This window comes from Anomalospiza imberbis, chromosome 12 (genome assembly GCF_031753505.1).
Source record: "Anomalospiza imberbis isolate Cuckoo-Finch-1a 21T00152 chromosome 12, ASM3175350v1, whole genome shotgun sequence".
Classification (NCBI taxonomy): domain Eukaryota; kingdom Metazoa; phylum Chordata; class Aves; order Passeriformes; family Viduidae; genus Anomalospiza; species Anomalospiza imberbis.
This window is the reverse complement of record NC_089692.1, coordinates 11,739,922-11,765,921: the sequence shown is the minus strand read 5'-3', so window position 1 is coordinate 11,765,921 and position 26,000 is coordinate 11,739,922. Positions and strand designations below refer to the sequence as shown.

At 37.0% G+C, this 26,000-nt stretch overlaps 1 protein-coding gene across 1 annotated transcript in view; it reads right to left on the bottom strand.

Moving 5' to 3' along the window:
* Positions 1-17,683: 17,683 nt before the first annotated feature.
* Positions 17,684-26,000, bottom strand: part of SLC6A2 (solute carrier family 6 member 2) — a 61,265-nt gene continuing 52,948 nt past the window's right edge. The window contains 1 exon segment of the mRNA XM_068202748.1: positions 17,684-24,493. Coding sequence (XP_068058849.1) covers positions 24,470-24,493 — 24 coding nt within the window. The 3' untranslated portion in view covers positions 17,684-24,469.

Here is a 26,000-nt window from a genome sequence, read left to right as displayed (position 1 = left end):
TCACATTTAGTCCATTTTATTTGTACTTCCCAAATCTATTTTATTTTTCTCATTTTCTTTTACCCTGCTGGTTTGCTCTTTCTTGGCTTTATTTTTAATTAGTTAAACATAAGTGGCCTTTGACACAGCAAAGATTATGAAAACAGTGGGACACTGGTTACTGCTTTGAAAGAAGAAGGCAAATATTTTTGTGTTTGTTCTCCTTTGTCTGTTACCTCTCTCCTGGGGTTGTATTGTCAGTGAGTGAAGTAAGAGAACCTCTTGAAGGGGGAAAGGGAGTTTATTTGGAATCTTTCTGTGTATTATGCCCAGAAGCCCTAATAAATCTTAGTTCCACTGTGCTATGCAAAGCTACAAATGCATAATGAGAACATCTGAAGTTTACAGCATGAGGCATTCTGACAAACCAGACCTGGCAGGGAGATGATATTTTAACAGGGAGATGATATTTAATTTTATGCATGCAGATGAACCACCAGAGATTTTGATCCAGCATCTAATCATGTTTATCATCTCTTGAAAAATCTGTCCTCTTACAATGGGAGCTCCCATATGGAACCTGGCCTACTGGAAAGCTCTCCTTTTATCGTCACTTGAAGGTCAGAAGGGGATGGTGAAATCTGAAAGTGTTTCCTGGCTTTGGTGCCAGTCCAGCACTGTAAGCTTGAGAATTTAACCTGTCACTCACTTCAGACCTTGTCAGATCCAGTTCCAAATGTGGTCAGGCTGTACATGTTTGGTCTCTATTAGAGATTTGTGTTGTATTCAATTTGAAACTCCATATTTGCATGATAACCAGGGTGGTGGCAACTGGGATTTTTTTTTTTTTTCAAATAATGAAGGTGTGCCTACTGGTCCTTTGCCTGACTTATACCAGAAGATATAAATGAGGTTCTACTAGTTAAGTTAAATTCAAGTTTTGTCTAAAGAAACATGAAAAATAGTTACAGAATCCTGCATGTGTCTCTACAATTACAGATATTGTCTCTACTACTTCTCTGTAATGGGAACCAGTTAGCCCCAAAGAGATTCAATGATAATTCCTTGGAGATTTTTCAGAAGATACAAAATCTTTCTAGAGAAGGCTCTTTGGGAATTAACCATTGCTACATGTCACAGGAGAGAAATGTGAATGCCTGCTGACTTGCATAAAGGAGTCTTTACAGATTAGGAGAAGCTGTAGTTGGAAAAATTCAAAGTCAGGTTGCATGGGGCTCTGAGGAACCTGATGTAATTGAAGATATTCTTGCTCATTGCAGGGGGCTTGGAACTAGATGAGCTTCAAAGGTCCTTTCCAACCCAAAACATTCTATGATTCTGTGGTCTTTTGAATTCAATCTGCTGAAACACAGCAGGCCTGTTTCCAGACCACAAAAAGGTGAGTTTTCCTTCTTCCAGCTGGAGAGCTCTCAGCTCTGAGAGGTGAAACATTTGAAGCATAACTCACGGCCTTCCACACCTTAAATACAATCCAGCACTTAAAAAAGACTGGAAATGATCATATGCTTCAGAAAATAACAGAATTCACAGGTTGTATATGTGAAAATGTACATGATGTGTATGGTGGATTGCTAAAATTTGAGGCTTTTCTTCATCCTTAGCAATACATGCTGATCTGTTTGGGACTCAGTCACAGTATGTTAATGTGGACTCTGCTCACTGGGCCTTAAAATCGAGGGTGGGATTGGAGTTCTACTTCTGGGAAGACCTTGAAATATCAATGAACTGATAAATTCTCAGTTTCCTGCTGCTAGTCAGCGTCTTGAGTTTTAAAAGTTTCAAACAGCTATCCTACTGTGGGTAAAACCAAGGTGGTGTACAGAACACAAGCACTTCATGTTTAGCTCCATGGAAATGTTCATCTTCTGATAAAGTATTCTCCATGAAGGAAGGCTGTTAACAGAAACATTGATTCAGCTGTAATAAAGCTGCTACAAAACTTCCCCTGTTGCAGAAGCAAAATTAATAAAACATCCAACCTTTAAGCTGTTTAAATAATTTTAGTATTTCAGCTCCACGCTTGGAAGATTACAGAAGTGACAGCTAAAATCAAAGGCAATACAGGCAATAGGAAAACATCTGGTTTTTTAGTAGTGACCAGCTACAGTCACTGACACTTTTTAGGACATTTTAAGGTATTTAACAATGTGGGCTATGAAGACTGAACAAGGATGCAGAGACAAAAAGCTTCTTTACTGGCCCTGTTCATTCCATCCAAGCATAGTCAGCATTGTCCTGTGTCTCCCAGTAAAACAATCTGAAGGAAAACAGAGGCTGAGTTTGGAAATAATCCTTTGGAAATATCACTGCACCAGGAATTGGTGAGATTATTAACATCCTGGTATTAGTCATGCACAGTTGGAATTCTGCACATTAGCAATGATGTGTTCTGCATAGAAGGAAGGCAAGTGATGACAGTGTAAGAAAAGGTACCAAAAAGGCTTTGCTTTGATTTGTTCTGGCTACCATAAAAGGTGAAATGAAATTATCTATGTTTGGGACATACATGCCTCAATTAAGTAGGACATAATATTGTCCTGAATGAACTGATGAAAATTAAAAATAAATTCCACAAATACATTTTAAAAAATGGACAATGACCTTTAAATGATAAAGGACTTTGCTTATAGGGTTGAAAATACAAAATAGTTGACATTTAAAATGTCAATAGCTTTGGTGTTTACCAAAGAAGTTCTGACATTGTAATAGTGACCATTAAAGATTTTATTTGTTGCAAATGCCTCACTTAAGTTCTTTTAGAAAATCTTGGTAGTCTGGCCATCTCTGAGAAATGTCATCCTCTTTTAGGACTAGAGCTATTGGGGAAACACAGCTCTTAATTTTTGGTTATATTCAGTGAAATAAGGTCAGCCAATGATGGGCACTTATTTCCTACTGCTTGCATTTGCCTTTTGCTCTGGGCAGGTAGGACAACTGAGCAAGAGGCATTTTTTTTTTTCCTCCCTGAAAATGTGGTGGGAATGAAAACCTTTCTTTAATGATCCTTAATGATCTTTAAAATGCATCTTGACATCAGTGATAGGGAGAAATTAATCATGTTTATTGAGACTGTAGAGTCTTCTCAAACTATTTTAAAAGATGACAGTTGTGATTTCCCTATTGAGAACTTAATCTATACTCGGTTATTCAGTGTTTTTTGACCACTAATGAAGGGCTCATAGTGAAAGTTTTTCTGTATTATAATCTTGTATTATGACACTTAAGTAACCCTTCTGTTAGTGAGACACAAAAATAATTAATTTGGTGCCATTCTCACTTCCAATGCATATGCTTGCTTTGCATATACTTCTAATACAGTTTCTGCAGTATCTCCTGTGTGCTTATTTTAGCTCAACTAAGTAAAATGTCTGGTGTGAGGATCCATTCACAAAGTTTCACATTTACACCATGTGCACAGTAAAAGGAATCCCCATCCCCAGTTTCACAGGGTGAAGTGAAACAAGTACATGTGAATGCCTTTTGGCTGAAGAAAACTGCGTAGAATGACTTGCCAAAATATACTTATTCTCCATGAAATTCTGCTGGCTTGCAGCTTTTTCTGTAGAATGAGGAATTTCTGTGAATGCATAGTATATTTTTGGTGTTGCTATTCTTGGCTTTCTTCATAAAAGAAACAACATAAGCTATTACTACTATTTATAAAAGTGCTTTGTGACCTTATGCCATCGTGTTGAAGAGTTTTTAATCCAAAAATTTATCATTGCAGCAGGACAAAAGCTGATAATGGCAAATCTGTCTTTAATTTAAAAATGCCTATTAAAGTTCATTGATGTAAAACTAGTATAAAAAAGCAATTGGATTCCACTCCTAACTTCCAAAATGCTAAATTTAAGTTTAAGCATTTGTGGTTTTTCTTATATGCGATTTAGAAAAAAAAAAAAAACCAAGCACCCTTTTTCTGGAGATTTTATCACTTTTATTATAATTTAGAGTTTTATTCAGAGCTTGCTAAGGCATTGGGAGTCCTTACTGGGACACTGCCAAACAAACTCATTTGCTTTATTTAAGTTGAATATATGGGGGGGATTTTCTGGCTTCTGTACCTGCAGAGATGAGTAAGGCTCTTCAGCTGTACTCAACAAATGGGTTTATTTTGGATCTTGCAATATTTCAGTCTTCAGAAGGGAATCCCTTATGAAATTTAAGATGCTTGTTACCTTATGAGGTAAAAACTATTCAATAAGGGGCCTGTTCCAAATCTGTCTCTATTTCCATGGACAGAAGGATTTATTCTGGTTTATTGTCTGGCATATCATGTCACTGCACATGTTAAACATTGCACCAATAACTGAATTAAAAGGTGTGTGAATGATGAAATAAACATGGTGGTTAAATTTCACTCCTTGAATGCTGTTAGCAAATGGGAGGAAACACTGAAGGGCAGCAGCTGTGTCTGTTTTCCTGCTCAGACCCAACAGGAGCTCTTGTAACCCAAAATGCTGAACCAGTTCCTTGATTCCATTCAGTGCCATAGAAGACTTGTTCCGTCTCCTCTTCTGCCACTGCCACGCAGAGCAGCTCTAAGGAAAATGGAAGCACTGTGTTTCTGAAGGCTGGGCTAGTCTGAGCAGTACCACCCATTTGTTTTGAGAGCTTGATTTCTGTTCTATCATCAGGGCCAAACATTCTACTGAACCCAAATGCATTGGCTATGGCAGAATGTTAAGAAAATTAATAATTACTGATGATTTTGCCCCTGCCAAATACCAGGTGCAATATGAGAGGATTATGTATGAAAAGGGCAAGAAATAGTTTGGCTTACTTTACTGTGGTCTTATCCTGACGTAGAGAGCTGTTATGAACACTGAAAGACCTTACCAAAGCCCAGTTTGGTGTTTTATTTCTATCTTTCCTGTTCTGCCAAATTAAATGCATTAAGATTTAAAAAAAAAAAAGATCTTATAAATGATATAACTTGTAATTTTGATTCAAGGTTAAGGATTCAAAGATCTGTATTCCACAAGTATAATTTCAGTTGACATTAATAAGATATATGAGCACATTTATGGGCATAGTTCTTCAAATAATCTTTTGTGAGTTAAGACACCACATGAAAGGCTATTATCTCTGACTCAGCTGTGATGATGACTTTAAAGCAGCATTTAGCCAACTTTGATGCATAGATGAATATCTGTGTTTTGAAGACTTCTTGGTTTTGTCTGGTAGTTACAAGATAAGAGTTAAAATCATTTGTCTTGGCATAGTTTCTTTGCTGTTGTTGGGATAGGAAGTACTATTACAAGTGGGCATGTAGCTGCTTCCTAGTACTAATTATATAAAAGATGCTTTTTCTTATGTGATTTTAAAATATAAATATTTAGCATTTATAAATAGCTCAGTACGAAGCGTCTTCCTTTGGTGACCAAAACCCCAAAATGTTTAGCGATATGAACATTTATGTAACATTCCCATTTATGTAACTGGGATCAAAGTGAAGTATTTCCTACAGGTCCTGCTAACTGATCTCATTGGAGAGGTACTCTGTTGCCTGAATAGTTGTCTAGAGACAGAGGTAATAGAGAGAAGATGCATTTATGGAAGTTGAATGTTTCAGGACTTTGCATCACAAGTCTGCTGAAAGTGATTAGGAAAACAGAAGGGTTTGTATGTGGTAGAATATGGTGGATGAGAAGAAAAATGCAATGGAGAGATCTGAGTGGGAAAGCAAAATTAGTATTATAGCAGTAGACAAATAGCTGGTATTTATACACAGATCTTGAAAGGGCTGAGGAAGGTGAGGCAAGAACTGAAGTGGGGCACCAACGTCCCATCTTCTTCAGAGGAGGCTATTGGGAAGATCTGTGTGAGCATTAGATGAGTGGCAGTGACTGATGTGGCCAGCTGGATGTGCAGGGCGTCACCTCCCCGAGTGAAATTGGTGTAAGGCATCAGAAACAAATCGTGGCATTCATCCTTTAATTTCTTCAGAAGAGAAGGGAAGCAGGGTTTGTACCTTCCCTACCCTTCCATGCAGCTCTAAACATTGTGGCCTCTGGCTCTAAAATAATCTTCAAATTCTATAGCTAGATACATTCTCGTGCCATGCCGTAATTCTAGTTCTGTTTGAAATGGTATGTAACTGGCCATAAGACCCCTGAAGGGAAAGCTGTGTAACTTTTGTGTGTCTTTCTGGCAAACTCAATTAGTCTGCCCCTTTCTTAAAGGAAAATAAGAGCTTGTGGCATGGCCCCTGCACACACCTCAGGGGGAAGAGGAGCTGGCAGACACACTCAGGGATGAGCAAGGGGCTGTCTCTGTGTGTACCATGTCAGGAGAGGAAGGTCGTTCACAACCATCTCCCGAGGAAAAAGCTGTAACTGAAGCTATTCATTCTGTTTCCCCCTTGATGATACACCATCCCTCTCCTTTCCAAACTGTTGGGAAGCCAGTGCAGTTGTGCTGCACTGTAGGTGTGAGTATATGGTTATAAAAGGAGCAGATGCAGATGGACTTAAATAACTTCTGTGGAGCATGCTTTTGCACACGCTGATTAATTGTGCTGTGTGAGTGGCCTTGAAATGCTGCTGGAGACGCTGTGGTGCCTGCAGGTTTTCCCAGCAGCTTCAGTCTGTGTCATGGAAAGATTAATGCTCTGAGACTCATGACATAAGAGTATAAGCTGGCCTTGTGTGCCCCATGATGACTTTTGAAATTGGTAGATAAGCTTTCTGTCCAGCTTTCTTGTTTTTAATGAGCAATTATCTTCCTGCAGGATCCTGCAAATAGTGCAGTGACTTCTCAGTAATGCAGAGGGGCTAAAATGGTGTCCTTTTATGGCAAAGTCTTCAATGTGAGGCAGTTTTCAGTAGGGACTTAGTATTGGAAGATTATTGCTACTGCTACGATGGATCACACAGGCAAGGCTCCTTTTTGTCTTTGGTTATAAAGTCTAGAAGGAGAGCAAAGTTCCTGGTGACATTAACACCCACATAACCTACTGATGACAGGGAAAAGGGAGAGCCAGCCTATTCCCCCAGCCAGAAAGTGAATACAGCAGCTGTAATGGACTCTTCTTACATTTTCAAAAAGCCTGAATCAGACCAAACTCTCTAGAGCCAAAGTTCTGCTTATAAAGACTCATAGAACTGAGGAGATTTTGGCATGAAGTGACTGAATGTTGAAAAGGTGACTTCATTTTCAGCACACTGTCTTCTTTAAAGCCATGTCTTTTTGCATTATTAATTTTTTGACTGCAGTTTGAATATAATCAGTCTGAAGAAGGAAGGTTTCTGCTTAGTTTTATGTGCATTTTTATAGCCATCTAATTTATTTGGTGTAGAAGTGCTTATCTCCACATTAAAATTAGCCTTATTTGTTTTAAAATCCTTTCTTCATTCAAAAATATTATAAAAATTTGAAGGGTACAGACTGCTTCCATTTAAAAACATCATGTGTCTGCAAATCTTGTAATATCACTTGATTAGATTTTGTCTGCCTTTACGGATATATTGTTAAAGTTCTTTTCAAAACTAAATATTATATTTTTGTGACTAGTGCTGTGGCTTGATAACTGCAACATAAGAGAATTTGTCTGTCATATTTAGTTGTGAAGACTTCAAAATCCTGGGAGATGGGAGAAGCTCCTGTAGCAAGATCTCAGAAGTCTGAAAAGGTTTTCTTGCTTGCTGATGTCCTCTCACAACTGTCTTCTGCTGACTACACTGCTGCGTGTCTGGTATTTGTCTAGACACTCTTTGCCCTGGTAGTGGGCACGTAGTTGAGGGAACAGGCAGCCCAGCTGTGATCTGTTTGGTAGTAAGAACAACTCTGTTTTGAGGTCACATTTGTTTGGGGAATCATTATAGCTGGAGCCAGCAGGAATACCTGTGGGTTTTGCTTTTAGAAAATGTACCTTTTGCTCCAATAGTTTTAAAGTCGACTGAAGTGGACTTTCCTACCTGAATGAGCTCTTGTCTTGGATGTCAGTGCATCCCTTCCTTAAATATGAGGAATTTAACTGGTCCAAACCCAACCATATTAAACTGTTTAGATGATGGTAAAATGTCTTCCTAGTGCTTTGAGCTTTTGCCATTTGCATTATTAGAGGCATCATGTTTAACCTTGAATAGAATGAAGTGTGTACATCCTTTTCTTTTTTAATCTTTGGAGTTTGAATGAGCTTAAAAAACTTATTATAGGTTAATATATTCACAAATATATGGAAAATATTAAGTTTATCACCTTCAATTGTATGTGAGAGAAGAGCAGTGTTGCCCAAGTAAAAGGCTGCAACTGAAATGAATCAAGAATAGCAGCTGTATACAGCATATTAATCACAAAAGCTAAGAAGTTGTATTAAAGTTGCTGTTTTTTTCCTTTGGAGGTTTCATAGAACTTCTATGCATATGCTGATTTCTGTTACAGAATTCAATATCACAGCATTTGCTTTATAGGTGAAGAATAAGACATGGCAGGATTACCTAAAGCTATACCATGAGCCTGAATGTTCCTTCTAGTACCATTTTGGACTGTGGTGATGTGGACTAAAAATTGTATAATACTTACACCATGTTAAAAAAAAAAATTAAAAATCTTTTTACTGTTAGATAATTTGGGGTTTTATTTACCACCAAATTTTGATATGGCTGGGATATGTTAGAAAGAAGTGCTTCCTGAGGAGAAAAGAACTTATTGCTCAAAAGCTCTTTGCGTCTAGATATTGTTATCTAAATAGTTTTTCTGTAATAAAAAGCACCAGTAGGTCATGTCAAGCTTGTTTATTATCATTACTCCTAAAATTTCTTTGTTATTTTCATGAAAGCCAGCCAGTGTCACAAAAAGCTGTGGAACCCTATGGTGCTTAGGAAACTTGAAAATGAGTCAGCCTTAAATAATTTGTTAGAGACAACCAATGCTCTATTTTCCAAATATGTGAAAACTATTAGCAGCTGCTGCACAAGTTAATTTGACATTTAATTGCATGGCATTTGTCTGTGAGCCAGAAAATATATAGAGCAGGCTTTGTTTATTGTCATGTTATGCACCAAAAGCATGTGCCTAACAGCTTACCCCTAGCATAAACACCAACTTTTCAGCAATGATTTTTCTTTTGGGAATCCTACTCTGTGGTGCAGCTGCAACTTTTTAAAATATTTTGCTGTGTTAAGAAATAACATGTGGCCTGGCAAAACATGGAGAAAAAGACGTATGAGCTCAAGTAGAGCTGCCTGGTGTTATTTTTGCCACGTGGATATGATTCTTACACAGCTGTGATGCTGTGTCTCAGGAGGCAGAAGTCACAATGTTTGTGTACCTTGCACATCAGCATCAAGTGATAAAGAGGTGTTGTGAGACTGGTTTTAGCAGCAGCCCTAAGTTACTGCTTTTCTTCCTTCTTGCCATGCCAGCTGTGCCCCACAAGAGCTTGTGACAGCATCTGATTTCAAAGACAGGATTACTGCCAGTGCTCCTTTTTGGGGCAGTAAAACCATTCTGTAGCTCAGTGCAGCCCTTAGCAGTTCAGTCTGCATACGAGTTTTATTTACCCAGAGAAGACTGGTAACTTTTACAAGTTTTAGTTGTTCTTGTGCTTCAGATTTGCTTGCCAGGTCAGAGGCTTGAAATTTTTTGCCCATGTATAGCAGGAGTACATTTCCTTTCTGTGTTTCTAAACGCTTTAAACATTTTAATCTGTTGACTTGGGAACAATTAATAATGGTTTGGTAATAAATTTTGATACATATTTGACAAGAAAAGCACTGTTTATAGAAAATATATTGCATTGTCCATAGGAAACCTTATTTATAAATGGTTGAGGCTTTCTTCTTAGAGAATGCAGTCTAGTATTACTAAGATGGGGAAAGGAAAGCTTCCTTTTAGAATTCTAATAGTGATGTTTCAGATTAAATAAAAAAGAGGGAAAAAACCCACAAAAAAATCATATTACCAAAAACTAATAAAAAAATTTCATATTTGCTGCCACAATTATATGTCAATAACCTGGTGCTTGTATAGACCAGGAGACAATTTCTGGGAGTTTATATGTGCTTTTTCTTTGGTCATCCTAAATTTTTCTGTAGGACTGTAACATATGCCATTGGTATAAAGGAAATTCTCCCCTCAGGGCCTTTTTCCAGTCTTTGAGCCAAAAACTCCTAACTTTCACGTTTGCAGAGGTTTGTAAGTCCAAAATTGAACGTTGAATTCCAATGGATATTCATGCAAGATGTTTCCCTGCGTTTCCTCTGTCCTCATTTTATTTGTCTGGCTTACCACTTCAGGGGAGATTGGCTGTTTGGGGAATGGCCAAACTGAGAATTTTCTGCAGATCCTCTAAATGCCTTCACTAGACAAATCCAGGTATGCTCACACAGTTGAATCTGGGCATATTCCTGGGCTGATAGTAAGTGAAATTATTGCTGCTGTGGAAACTGGTGGAAATGATGGAAGTGCCCTCTTTGGGATTATACAAACTATGAATGATGGATTTGAGTTTGTAGTTTATTATAACCAGGTTTAATACAAGAGTTTTCTCTTGGCAGAAACATGCATCAATCTAGCTGGGCACAGAAAGTAAATAAACATGAACTAAGGGGCATGTATTTACTCTACACATTTGAATCATAATAGAGATAGAATTGGAATAAAGTTCTCCAAGAGCTGGAGATAGCTGGAGCACCAGCTGAGATTTATTTACAAGGTTATTTTTATGGAAGACCTCTCATAAGGAAATTTCCTATAAATCAGAACATTGCATTGCTTGACATCAACCTACTCTTGTTTATTTGGTTTGTTGTATGCCAAACAACAGATATGTATCTATAAATAATTATATACAGGATATAAATTATTATATAAGCTCTATTAATAATTATATATAGGAAAAACACAGTAGGAACTTTAGCATCAGGAATAAATTTTCTTGCTTGAATATTTAACTGCCTGAAATTTGGTGTGGTATTAAATGATTAATATTCATAAATCATAGAAAAGACTTGTACAAGGATCAAAATAGTGAGATTGAGTATAATTTTTCCTGCTGGAAGATGTTTGACATGTTTTTATACATCTTGAAGACATTCAAACAAGAGCAGATGGAAGTTTTTGAGAATGGTAGCTTTTAGATCAGGAACCAGACAGATTAATGTTTTATGAATTAGATTAGAGTCCAAATTGTCTGAATGAGTTTGTTACCAGACATCTAGCCAAAGTGGGTTTTTTTCCTCTTGAATTGGATTAAACTGTCATAGTCACAGCAATTATGCTGTGGTTTATGGGAAGTTTACTGACTTTCATTACTGAAATAAATTTTAAGGAATTTTGTAAGTTTGACCTTTTGTCACACCAGATAGCAGCAGGTGTTTGGAAGGAAATCAGCTGGCTAAAGAATTGTTGAAAAGCTAGATTTGCTCAAGTATATGATCACTTTTTAGAATGGATTATACTAAAATTCCAGAAGACCTTTGCAACCTCTTGAATAATTCTAAGGGCTATTTTCCTAATTTTTAGTGTTTGGTTCACATCAGTTTTTTTAAAATTTCTATGTTGGAAATGAAGTCTTGGAAATTAAGAAATACTGGGTGGTATTTGTTACCACCCTGAAGCATTTTTTTCTAGCCAGGTAATAATGGCTTATTCTGCTTGCATACAAAACATAAATATCAGAAATAAAGGAAAGAATATATCATAAATAAAGGAAGAAAATCCCTGGGAATGTCTGACAATCTCGGTGGCATTCTTATCTAGGATTTTGTCTCAAAATGGAAGTAGATCAGGTAGAGATTTAAATGAGGATTTTGCAAACCTACATTGTGAGAACAGAATTGTTTCAAGCCAAATACAAGTAACAGAAAAAACAGTGAAGGTAACAGCAATAACTTTCTACTGATGTGCATGGAACAGTATTTTGTATATGCAATCCACTAAGCATCCTTATGGGTCATAATTTTGTATTTAGCCCTGAAAGGGGAATATAGCATGAGCTAAAGGAGCTCAGGATCCAGTCAAAATTGTCTTTCTCTATCATTTGTATTTATTCTGTAAAACATATTTTGGTCTTAGTAAAAAGCTGAGCAAAAGTTAGCTATTCAATAGACAAAAAAGGATAATTTTTTCTGAATTTGCAAATTTCTGAATAGCAAAATGCTATGAAGAACAAAGCAGTAAATAATATTTCCCCTGCTTTGTAAAAATAAATTGTCTGAGACAAAATATTGGAAGAGTTGGCTTAGGGTTTTTGACAGAAGTTCTGAATTCTTGCCTAAAAATACAGTGTCTTTTACAAAATATTTATCTCATAAGCTTCCTGTTAGATTGAGATACTCATCTGCACTGAGGTTGTTAAAAAATAGTCAAAGAAGACTATTCTGGTGTAGCCATAGTCCATGTAGGGGGATTGAAGTTATTCCTGGAAGCCAAGATGGTATTGCTGATAGGTGCTAACGATGGCAAATGAAAATCACACAGATCACTTGGTCGTTATGGACTAGAACTACAATTCAGGGGGAAATGAACTGTCTTTAGAATACAGGAAACTGCAATGTCTCGGAATTCCTTAGGTCAGGTCCTGCATAGCACCTGCAAAGGTCTTTCAAGGGCTATTACTTACATCAAATCATCTACAAGAGGTGGTGAGATGTCTTGTCTTTGAAGTTTTGTCATACATGGGACTCCTGTGTCTGAATCGACCTCGCTAAAAAACCCCAAATAAAAGAACAAGCCACAGCATGAAGCCTGAACTGAACTCTTCCTGACCTGAACTTGCCTGCTACCTTCATTTGTATCGTGAGGAATGTCAGAGCTGATGTATCTCCAGGTGGGCTCTACATGGAAAGGTGAATGTGAGCAGAAATGGTTGATCATTTGTTTTTCCTCTTTTTAGTTGCTTAATTGTATCTTAGCTTTGTATACAGTGACTTTTCTGTGCTGCCTCTTTCTTGTTGTCTTGTTGACAACAGCCTCATATACTTAAAGGGTAATGTCATTTTGGCTTCAGAAAGCATTGAAAAGTCAATGGAAAATGTGAACTACTGAACTGGCATATTACAAGGACAAACACATCAAATCAGATTAGTAGAAAACAGGTAATTTTTTTCTTGAATAACAAAGAGAATTCTATATGCCTAGGAGGGAGATTAATATTTCAGGTTTAATTTTTGAGTAAAACAAATTTAAAAGCAAAGAAGTAGTTCAAACTAGTTCAGAGGTTTCAGGGTCAGTTCAGTAGGTAAATGCAATATGCTTAAGAAATAGCAAAAGAGCAAATTAGCAATTTAAAAATAGATTTTGAAATTCCTAGGCTGCCTAAGTATTTCAAACCAAAGCAAAGCTGATATGTGCTTCTGTCCTTTCTAGGTGGTTGCACTGGCACTCAACCAGCACCCAAGCTTTTCTTGCTATTGTTTTGGATGAGACAACTATAAACTGAGGGCCAGTTTGTTCTTTTCCAACAATGGGAAATCAAAGTCCGTGCACAGTTAATTCTCAGCCTTATTTGCTATCCCAATAGAAGTGGGGCCATTGAAGCCCAACAAAGCAGGAAGCAAAATGTAGCATTTACAAAATAAATTATATAAAATCAGCTCTTTCTAACATTAAAAAATCAGTCTTCTGCTACAGACACTTACCTATGTAATCTTAGAGTATAGAATGTTTTATGGAAAACTTAATGCTTCATTCAGTTCTTTTAAAAGGATTGCAGGTTTCCTATTTCTTGTACAATTGTGTATTTCTATTGCTGGGCCTACACCAAATGAGCAGCAGATGGTTTCAAAGCCACAGCTGACTGGAGTTGTTTTAAGCAAAGAGGGTCAGGAGATCCCTGCACATGTTGCACAGGTGGCAAACCTGAGACAAGGCAGAAACCTGCGAAGTGGAGCAGTGCAGCTTGGGGACAGCATTGGAGTCACCTGGCAGAGCTGACACCAGTCCACGTGTGCCATGGCCTTACTCCATTAATGCTGAGGGTTCCTTTAGAGGGCTCTCTTTTTGCTTTGTGAAACTCCTGGTGATCTCTGCTCTTCACCACTCAGCTCTACAATGCCTTTGTCCCCTTCAGATTTGTCATTACTGATGGAGAAAGCTACGTGATAGAAGAATTCAAAATTGGCTGTAAAGTTCAATCTATATACTCTTTACAAGCAGGCTTAATTAACTTTGAAGTTTGACAGCAGAAGCTTAAGGGAAGCTGTCAGTGACCTCAGAACATAGAAGACTAAATGTTGTTCAGCTCAGGACCAGAGTTCTAAAGGAGACAGTAGGTGGCAGAAAAATAAATCGGTTCTAGGAACTAAAGCCAGGACAAGATCTATTATCTGGCAGTCAAGTGTCTGTTTCACCTCAGGCTCAAAATTCTGGTCTGTGGTTCCTTTAATGTGTGTTCTGGAAAGAAGTCAGGAAATAGTTTAGATAAATGTGCATTTGGTTGGAAGAAATTACCCATATTTCCCTTAAAGAGTGACTTAGGATAAACTTCCCTTCTTGGGGAGGGAGGAATTAGCCTTGGTTGTCTTAGAGGTGACTGAGGGGGACCTCAGTGTCTGTCAGTGCCTGCAGGAGGTGTCAGAGGATGGAGCAGGCTCTGCTTGGTGGGGCCAAGCAAGAGGACAAGAAGAAATGGGCAGGAAGCGAGGGAGAGGAAATTGCGCCTGAACAAGACTGGATCCCCTGTGCCCCCTTTCCACCAGAGTCATTCTGAGCTGGCAGATTCCCTTCTATGAATTTTTTTCACTTTTACAAATTAAAGAAATGGGTGAAAATATGGAATATTGATTATGATACTTTCCATTTTGCAGTTGAATGGCTGTAAATGAATTTCTGGTCATATTCAATGTCAAAATACCAGATTTCTTTAAAGATTTGCTTTCACAAGCACCACTGAATGAAGCATCAAGCATCTCTTTGAAAGGTGGTAAAACTTTTTCTCTGCCAGAAATTCCAACTATTTTTTTTGCTACCTATCTGTGCTTTATTTTTTCTGTAGTGGTTTGTGAAGGTTTTGTTACAAGGTAATGAGTGAAACCACTTGACAATTTTGTTCTATTGTTGACTGTCATGCTCACATTGGTTAATATTGTTGCAAAGTGCTGCTTGCAGAAATTTATCTAGACACAATAATGTTCATGTTGATATTTGTGGGAAGCAAGTGATTTTGTTTATAAAACTGAACACACAATTCTGAACGTTAATTTCATGAATTTACCAGAAATCATACTGTGTGTCAATTAGTTAAGACAACTTGAACTTCAAGTGTTTCCCAGGCCTGTCTTTAGAAAATTTGTGATCAGGGATTTAGAAAAACAGTATTGACCAACAGTATTCCCTGCTTGATTGTTTTCTGACTTTGGCAGAGAGAAAGGAAATTAAAAAATGGATTTTCACTTTAAAATGTTTCAGTGGCATGTAAGTATCTTAAATTATGTTGGTTTTTTCCTAAGTCTCAGTAACTAAAAGTAATAAACCCCTGACACTGGTGCCTTCTGAAAATGTATGCAGTGTCATATATTTTGGTTAAAGTCAATTTCTCTCTGGGGAAGTTGAGAACTAAATCTTTGCTGAAGAGAAATCTATGGTTTGATCACACATTTTTTGCTTGAAATGACAGTAAATTACACAATTTGATTGTAACATGACCCTGCAAAAAATAATTAATGGGTGGCTGAACTTTGATCTGGTCTTGATTACTCCTTAAGCAAGACTCAAACTTTCCAGTTTGGTTCAATGTGGATTTATGTAATGTGGCACAGCTTTCATTAAAATGTGCAGATGTTTCCACACATACTTTGTGGATATCTAGGAAGAAAATTATTGACTTATTTTAATTCTTTTTTGCAAACCACAGGAAGGGGAGAAGCTGTTTTGAAGAGTTTTAATAATTGTAGGCATGAAGGGTTCTACTATCTGGCTTGTGTAATGCCATTGCTCTGGCCTGTCCCGGACACTTCAGGAGTTCACAAAGATTAGCAGTGTTATCACTGTTTTTACAGCTGAGGAAGGAGAGGGCCTTTCTGTTCTCTAGGAATTGCTTTTGATTTGTTGCTGGAATTACACACTGGTGGATTATGCAAGTAGGCATTTCTGGATCTCTTTCAATTCTAGCAGTTCACTCTTAGGTTTTAAAACTGATTTCTTCTGGACTTCCTAGAAAGAGGTCCTTGATATTTAGTTAATACTTTGAAACACGTCATACCTGTTTTCTCTTCATTCTCTTTCCTTTTACAAGAATGTAATCTCTCAGCTTTTTGGCAGCATTGTTGATTTGTCTTATAATGAAAAAAGAACCAGATGTTTTCTGACTTTTCCAAGCCTTCAATTTTCTTCTCAAAGATAATTTTTGTTGTGCTTCTGCATTTTAAATTATCTTAGGTTATAAATATTAGTCTGTGAGAAAGCAAATTGAAATTTCACGTTTACTTGTACAAATCTGAGATGCTGAATAATCAGGGATGCTGACACAGTTGTTGGATCTACTGGTAGTATCCAGTACCTCATCTGCTTCTCCTGCTTTGGGTGCTGAAATATGGTGCTACTTAAATTCCTGCTTTTAGAGTAAATTAGGGAGCTATCAGAAGAAATAACATAGGTATCGAAAAATAGATAGAAAACTTGGTTTTAATAATACTTCTAGGAGGAGAGAATGATTTTGTTATTTTAAGTAATCCCTATCTAGTTTTTAGTTCCCTAATAATCTATTAATGCTGAGTTAATGAGTCCTAAAGATTTACCAATTGACTAAAGCTTGGTCAAAGCAATTGATGGGAGAATGAAGAGTAGTGGTAAAATGAAAATTTTGTAAACAGGCTGTTGTTGAATGGTAGAATAGATTCAGTGTTTCACAGAAATTTGTTTTAAAGTATCTGGAAATTATTCAACTTTAATTTTTTTTTAATACTAATTTGTGGGTTTGGGTGTTTGATACAGTTAAAAACTGGCATACGAAAATTTTGTTATTCAGTCTTCCATATGTATTAAAATAGTTTAAACCATGCATTTCTTACTTGAAGGCAGTAGAGGAATATAAACAATTGAAGGCTGTACCTTAATAATATTGAGATCTGCTTAAAGAAAAAAGTACCAAGGAAGGTCATTAGGTTCTGTATGTTCCAAATATAAAATTTGTATGGAGACAAGCGAGATAGATAGTCTAACTAAATGTACCTTTGGAAATACTGCTTTTCATTATTGATGTGGAAATGTAAGAAATTGAGGTGGAAATATAAGAAAGTGGTTTTAGTTCCAGTAAAAAAAAAGTTAAATAAAATAATTGTTACCTATTCTTCATTTATGTTGGGTTTAGGGTCAACCTTTCCTCGCTGATCTGTAAATTAAGCATAACATGCTTATGGCTAGCACTATTTTGGCAAAATTAACAAGGCAAAAAGAATTTCTTGTCAAAAGGAGAACAATGTAGCCTTGGAGAATTAGGCTATCTGTGCTGTGCATCATGATTCGTGTTCCTAGAAGGTCTTCTTTATTTCCTTTCCATGTGTGGTTGTGAAAGCTTCGTTGCATTACTGTGATTATTTTGCTGAAAGAAGTTCAAATGTAGAAATTAATCTGCCCACTGAATCCACTGGACACAGAAAGGGGATGTGAGCAGTCTCCTGAAGGTTGAGAGCTATGTAGGTTTCCAGCTTTTGGGATTTTGTTTTCGGCTGTCTGCTGAGCCCAGGACCAGCTGCCCCTGCAAAGCTTTAGCTCGAATAATATTGACAAAACCAAAAAATTTCATTTCAGCTTTTAATTGACAGAAGTAAATTCTTGGTACATAATCCTTTTCTTTATACTCTTTTTATGTGCATATTTGTCAGATTTTATTTAAATAATTTTATACACAATATTGGGATAATCTGTTACATTAATGCACAGCTTAAAACAGTTCTTATTTACACTGATCACAGAAAGACAGAGGTATGAGGACAAATACTTTACATTCACCATCTTTATCAGCATTTTAAGTATAGTTAACCAGCACACATCACACACATCCATATCCATATTTATAAGAAATGCAGTTGTTTCTAATTATACACATGGGCATGTAGGTGTCTCCCTTTGAAAAAAACAAAAATTGAATGAAAAACATTTGAAATGCCATTTCCCCCAGATAACCAAATACTTTAAAAAAGAAAAAAAAAGGCAAAATTGACTTGCAGATTGCACAATTAATGGAATTAGGCATGGAAACATGGTGGCTATGTTTGGACATTTTTGGTCACTGGGGCACTTTGGAGAGTATTTTTACTAGTGGCAAGTTTCGAGCTCCTATGAAGACTTATTCCTGAAAACTGCTAAGTGTTCTCTTGCTTTGGAAGTAGATCTACTGGACACTAACATATTTGGTTCAATGTTAAGTCATCTAAAAACACAAAATTGCAGCCAAAAGATACTCTGGATTTTTTGGTTTTTTTTTTTTTTAGAATATAAATTAAAAACACACGACTTCATTCCATGAGATTAAGGCAGCAATGGAGAATATTGTGCTACAATGTGCATTAGCTGTAGGTAATGTTCTATTCTCCTGTATCACATTTTTACATTTATAATCAAAGGCCAACATATTATTGAACTAGACTGGCTGACTACAAAATCTTATAATGAAGAGATAGGTCTTGTGTGATAACCTTGTTACATCAAAGTTGAATTTCTTGCCTTACAATATACATATATTCTATGAAAATTAAAAAAAACTGGTAAAAATATTAAAATATTTCCTATACAGAGGTACCCTTATCTAAGTTAAATTCTAGTCACTGCTATAAAAAGGCATTAAAAATTAAGTAAAACACTGGTGTAAACGAAGTAAATGCTCACTGTAAAGCTTTTATTTGTAAGGCAAATCTTCATTAGACCTATTAGGATTTATTTTCAAAATGTATTGTTTGGAGGTTCTCCCTTTGTAACTGATATTGCCCATAGCAAAGGAGAGCTAAGTCTTGCAGAAAGGTTCACAGAGAGTGCAAGGTAAATTACAAATGCAGGTCACCTTCAAGCTTAATGCCTTTTGGCAGTGACCAAGAAACAGCATGACACCTTCAAAAGCAAGCCAGCTTAAGGCTTAGTAATTCTCTTAATTCACTGAATTTATTCTGTTTCCTTATAATGAAATTAAGCAATTCATGTTTAGTACAGCAGCTAAGGAAACACCTCAAAGAGGAAAGCAAAGCACATGGGTGACTCAATCTTGCTGTGAGTGCTTGGGCAGGAAAGGCCCCCTGTTCTTATGGGAATGAATGCGGTCATGGTTAATGTACACAAGGGTTAAACCTCTCCATTTATCCTCTGCTCTTCCCAGCCACTCAGATCTAGAGACCTCCATGTCCTTCTAGGAGCACAATTTCACCGAGCACAATCATAGCTGTGTCTTTTATAGCCTTCTGGTTGTTGCTACAGGCCCCCAGCCAGGTAATAATTAGCATTGACTCTATAATTGTAGAAGGTGATCAATTGTGGGTTTTTTTTTTTTAATCATCTTATACTATATTATACTAATTAAGAAACTCAGTAACTCTTCCAGCCAGTCTGATACAGCTTTGACCTAATTGGTCAATCAATCCAAACACCATCCAGTGTTCAATTAAGAAATCACCCTTTGGTAAACAAATCTCCATGACACATTCCACTTGTGCACAACAGCAGGTGCAACGAGTGGAGATAATTGTTTCTCATTCTAAACTCTGATCTTCTCACAGCCTTCCCTGGGAAAATGCCTGGGAAAGTCTGTGCCTGCTCTCTGTGGCCAGAAAGCTCCTGCCACATCTGGGCTCTTCAGTTCCTTGGCCTGCTTCTGCTTGTCAGCCACAGTGACTGCAATCTGTCTGAGCACATTCTGGTTTTTAATGGTAAGGAAACCACTCAAATGCTGTACTTAAAAGTGACTGTGTTACCTTGATATGTTTTTACTGATTGAATGCCTTTATTGCCCATGTAGCTCTCTGTAGTAGTCTCTGATGAATTTAGATTTACCTAAATTTGGTCTAAATTTGACCAGTACCACTGTACAAATTAATCACCTTCCACTGATTATCTAGGTAAGCTCACAATTGCCAACAGGAACGTGGATGTGAGTCAGAGGAAGGGAGCTGAGAAAGCCTCCCAAGTTGTTCAGGGGTCTAATCTGAAACATCATGTTAGCCTTTACATTAAGAAAATTGGGCTCTTACATGAGGTGATCTGTGGGCCACAAATATTCCTAGTATTGAGAAAACAAAGTGTGTTAGAACAAAAAAGCCCTAGTTTACTGCTCCAAGAGGCTCAGAGTTCACACAATTTCTGCAGGTAGGGCTATATATTGTCATTTGTTTAACTGTGATAGCTTTCTAATGTCTGGTTCCTTCAGGCTGATTTTAAAATGTTTTAACATGGCACTGCAAATAAAATATTTTTAAGTCTCACCTCTTTTGGAATTGTTGAATACAGTTTTAATTTGGTTCTTAGGAAAGAAATTCTTGAACATTTGCTAATTCCTTATGAAATTTAGTGAAGCAGTCCAGGATATGAATGAAAGCTATCTACTCCCATAAAAGCAAGTATCTGCTAATTAATGTTGTATGAATTGAAAGAACTGCAAAAGAGACATTAACAGCAAAATAACTTTGATGTGGCTTCCTACAACCTAACAGTACAAAATAAACTTAATTCATGTCAAAACAATAGTATGAGAAGTAAATGTATACACAAAATGTTTGGGCTTGCCCCTTTTAAATAATAACACTTAAGTGGTATTTTGCTGGGAAGAAATGACCAAGTACAGGAAATTTCCTCTGGGAAAAGTACATACAACACACATTGCACATGCAGTCAGGGAACGTGCACAGTAGTAACAGCCAAGCAGTTCTCCTACATTCTAAATTTAAATTATCATGTTTGATCCTGGATATCCTGCAGAATCCCTCACGGTGGTAAGATGTCTTTCAAGTGTTGCCAGGGTGTATGTCTTGGGTCATGATTGAACACAAGGACTGATAAAAAAGATATTGGTCAAACAGGGGCCCAATAATAAATAGTACTAGTGCTTTTTGGACTATTGCCCTGAAAGGCCCACTGTTTCTTCCAGAAATTTAAATCTGTGGAGTTTTAGTAATGTAGCTTTAGAATAGTTCCAAGGATGTGAAGAATTATCTGGCTGAATGCTGGCAGGGAAGAGTACAAAGAGAGAATGGAGGGTCTCTCTCCACAGTGCTAACTAACTTTCTGTGGATTGATGAAACAGTATGGATCACAGGCAGGTATTTTTCACTGGGCAGATGAGAGATACTGATATATGACAGCTGCTTCCTTTATCAGATTAAGAAAAGGCTTTTGAGGATGTATTTTCTAGAACTGTCAAATGAGCTCTTTAACTGCTTCACTGAATTCTTCCCACGGGCTTGTTACCCAAACAGCCAACATAATTAGCAAGCAGATGATCCTGCAACTTGTACTAAAAATTTTCTTCTTTAAAAAGTAGGCTGCCTTCTCAGACAGAATATACACATAATTCCATGGGGATATCTGGGAGAGTGGCATTTCCCAGAGAGGGTCTGCTCTTGAAACAGGTGCAGCTGAGGGAAAGGGTGAGCTGCTGGGCTGAAAAGTCAAGATAGAGTTAGGGGAAGACTTGCAGTTAAGTGACATGGATGATAAAGACCTGACTGGAGGCTTTGGTCTTGTTTTTTAATTACAGGTGTTTTAACTGAAGGGAGATGACTATCTTTGTGGCATTTGATATTTTCCATATTGAAAACGTACTTGGGGGCCCAAAGCAGGTAGGTAAGAGGAGGTGGGTGCCCATGCTATGGCTTTTTATTGGACTGTCTGTACCATATCACTGAGTGGAGGAAATGAACATAACCTGGTCTTCACAGAAGTAATTGTCATTTGTATAGATGCTAGTTTGTGTCTAATGGCATCATTCATCATCCAAGAGGCATGAGGTAGTTCATCTTATTCTGTGGAGAGTTGAAGACATTTGTCTCTAGGTCAGAAGTCATATTATTTGGGGGGAGACTTTCTTTGGGCAATATCTTGAATTTAAAGTCTACCTATGCAGTCATGCAGTGTGTATTGTCTTTTTCATTCAGGCTAATTCTGGTAATAAGATCCCTACTTCCTTTGGTAAGACTTTTGTCTTCAGTATAGATTGCAAATTCTTTACCTAGAAAACCTCAGAAAAAGGTGGCAATAGTGCAATGTAGTCCTGAGCTATAAATACTAGATTAAAACCAAGTAGTTATACAGTAACAGAAATAAAAATAATGCAGTGGGTAATTGCCTTGGGAGTCCATATTAAAAGTACAATCAAACCCAAACACATTGGCTAAAGCTGATTTATTCCCATGTATGGTAGCTTTGCTTCTATGTCAGAGCAGAGTGGTGAGGAAATGTAATTTTTCTTGCATGGGTTGTGCTGTAGGGATGGTGCTGATGGACTCTGTCACAACTGAACGTTGGTGGAGGTTTTTAGCATTTCCAATCATGAACCAACCAAACAATGTGTAAAGTGACAACCATAAAGCTCCATATTAAACAGCCCCTAGAAGTTTCTAAACTTGGTAATTACATCTATGCTAAGAAGCTTTTGAGCCATGCCAAGACAGTGACTGAAGCAGCTGTATTGTTGAAAAGTCGGCTTTACAACAATGGAAAGATTCTCATGACGTTTGGCAAACAATAAAAATGAGATTAACTGATAAGTTGGTGGGATGACTTTTTCAAAGCCTTCAACATATTTTCACTATTTAGCCTCTTGTGTAATTACAGCATTAGAACTGCAACAATTGGAATTCCGTTATTATTGAAATATATTTAATAATGAGGTTTAAGCAGCTGTTGGCCATCAGCAGGGCCAGAAAATAGGACTTCCTTTATAATTAGAAGAAAGTATTCTTTGGGTTTAAATCCCTATTTAAATAAAACTGTTTGTCACAGAGACTCTTCAAGAGAAGGACAACACTTGATTTGCTCTGAAGTACTGAATATTTGGAGGAGAAGAATGAATAAGGAGAGAAATTTCCCTTTCAGTATTTTGAACAGAAATCAGTGTTAAATAGAAAAAGCCCAAAAGCATTTGGCACTTTAAAACGTGGCTATTTTAAAACAGAGAACAACTCAACAAAAATAGTTTCATAAATAAAAAAGAAGATCCATTGAAAAGGTCTTTTTTTAAAAAGAGGAAGCACTACATACATTTAAAAGACAAGCTTAACTGAATGTATAGAGACAAAAAAACCCAGAGGTAATGTCCAGAGGTAAAGTCTGGGTTGGATCCAGCGGAGAAGCTACTGCCTCTGAAAATTACTGTAGACTTAGTGATAAATAATCACAAGAACTAACTCAAAGCTACTGAATGAAGTGATCACTTGAAAGGTACTACAGTGACAAGTGACCACAGAATAAGAACAGCACCCAAAAGCAGAGTTTGTTCTGTATCTTCTACTTTGCATAATACTACTAGAGAACAGAGCTGGAATAGGTTTAGAGAGCTGACTGTGCCTAAAATGTACTTTTAAGTTATTCAACAAAATCTGACTACGTTTTGGTAGGTGAATCCTGGTTAAATTATAATATGTTTACAGCAGGGGAATAAAACCAGATTGGTTTTTTGTGCCACTTGGTAATTATATAATTTTAAAATTATCAATTATGTATTTTACATTCCTTATTTGGAACAAAATATAACACAAAGATGAGAGTCTGTCTGTTTGGATGTAACTTTTATGCTTAGCTGGAAAACTCTGCAGAGTGTGGATCATGTGATAAAGCCATTTCAGTTGTTGATATAAGGGAATATCTCTTTCATGAAGTACACTGTGATATTAAGCTGTGTTCTGCACTGGTAACTTAACAGGAATTATCTTCCTGCTGCTCTTCAGCTTCAGTGTAATTAAACTGGTCAGAAAATGGCAGGGACACTTACAGCAAAGACAATGTTCTTCACCAAGAGAAGGAACTAATAACAAACCACTGAAAATGAAGCACTGAGTCTTCACTTCAGAAGGGTGCAAACTCACAACTCAAAGGACAGTATGGCAAGAAAGCTAATGACATGAGGACATAGTTAAAATTGCTCTTTTGTCATAACTGAGGTGTACTTTTTCCTTAGCTCTAAGAGCGCTCAGGTGGTGTTGGTTTAAAATAGGTTGTGGCATGAATATCTGAAGAAGTTATTACTGCCAGGAAAGTTTAATTCACTTCTTCACAATAAAAAAGCACTTAACTTATGCTGATTGTTCTTTTCCTCTGCTCCCCCCTCCTCCACTTCTGCCTATAGCAAAACTCACAAGTTTTGGTCATGTAGGGTTCTCATGGCACCAAAGGATGCAAGAAAACTTAAATGGAGTCTTTAAAGATCATTTGAAGCCAAGTAATAGAAGGGAGGCATTGACAACAGAGAGCAGATGTCTTCCCTCATAGAGTCAGTAGATAAGCTCTGGGCCAGCCTGGTCCAAGCATAAGTGAGGGATCTTTGAACTTGACTTTTCTGTATTCTCAGTTTAGCTGAACGTGGGCTTTTTCCTTGATCTGTTGGTTGTCATATTGTTAGCCAGTGTTGGAGCTGTAAGGAAATAGAAGTGTTTGTTAAATTACATCATTGATTCAAATGATGATGCTGACAGATACATTTTTTTGGCAAATCTAGAGTTACAAAGAAGTTTCAAAATAATAGATAGATTATCCATTCTGTAAGTCAATTTCTATGCAGTCCAGCTTGCCATGAGAAATGTGCTGAATGTAAAGGCTACTTAGTCAGATCTCAATTCAGTTTTAAAATTCAGAACTGCCAGCCATATATGGGAATAAAATATTTGTATTTGTTTGGTTACAGTAGGCAGTGTTTTGTTTACAATCTTAAACATTGTGAGCAAATCACTAAATCTGCTTTAGCACTAACAAAGCCATTTCTAGCTGTTCATTGCAGATGGCAGCAAATTAAAATGCTCTCATATTTAGCATGGTTTGAGATAACTTTAGTGGTTTACTTCTGAGGACAGCCTTTACTAATTTATGTGAGATTAATTTGCTACCTTTTAGTTATAGATTTGTATTCAGAACCACCAGCACTGTGGAGTGGCTGTTTATACCCCTTTCACACAGGAACATCTGCCCCTGGAAACAGTGAGTAACAGCAGGAACAATAAATCATCTGAGAACTGAGGGCAGAAACAGAAGAAAGAGAAGGCAGGAAGAGGTGTTGTGCTATTTTATATTCTTGGCCACATCAAATAAATAGTGGTCATGAAACAGGAAGCCTATTTGTGCTTTCATTCTGCATCCCATAAATCCACACAGATTATTTCCTTTAAAAGCCAAAATTTACTTCAAACAATATCTTTTAGAAAAAGCAAAAGCCAGATGTATTTTTACAGTATCAGCATACAAACCACCACTGTAAAATCTGGGTCATATTTTGTGGAGGTGTGCATAATTGTAGTTGCTTTCAACTCTGAAGTCAGAAAGTGGTCCAGCATGAATGCTGATAAGTGTAACAAGCTTCATATTTGCATCCTTTTAATCTTCTACATAAAGGAGTTTATTTCAATAAGCTCACTTTATTTGCTAAATGGAAAGCAGTATTTGGAAACCTATAGCATATTTTTCATGGCTTATGAAGTCTCCAGCAGTGTTTTCAATCAACTCTAGTCCTGTGGGGAAAGCCAATTCCATGTAACCTAGTACATCATTTCATGACATTATAGGTAAACTCTGACAATGGATATTTTTTTGGTGTTTACCATGTGTTGTGAGACATAATTTCAGTTTCAGAAACATGACTTCAGCTTGCTGAAGTGCAAGTAACTGAGTGACAGGCCATGACTGTCACTCTAGTGACACAAGTTTGGAAATACACACTAGTTTGGAAATACCTTTGTTTCTTGGTTAAATCTCACTGTATTCAAACACAACCTAAAATACCAGATTCAGGTGATCTGTAAAATTGAGGGCTCTCCTTAGGCAAAGAAGGAAGGCTGCAAAAGCCTTCCAAAAGGGTTGATGCATGTCGTATTGAGCCTCCTGCATCTTGTTATGCTGGCAGAAATAAAGAACTACAGACCTGCTAAGGC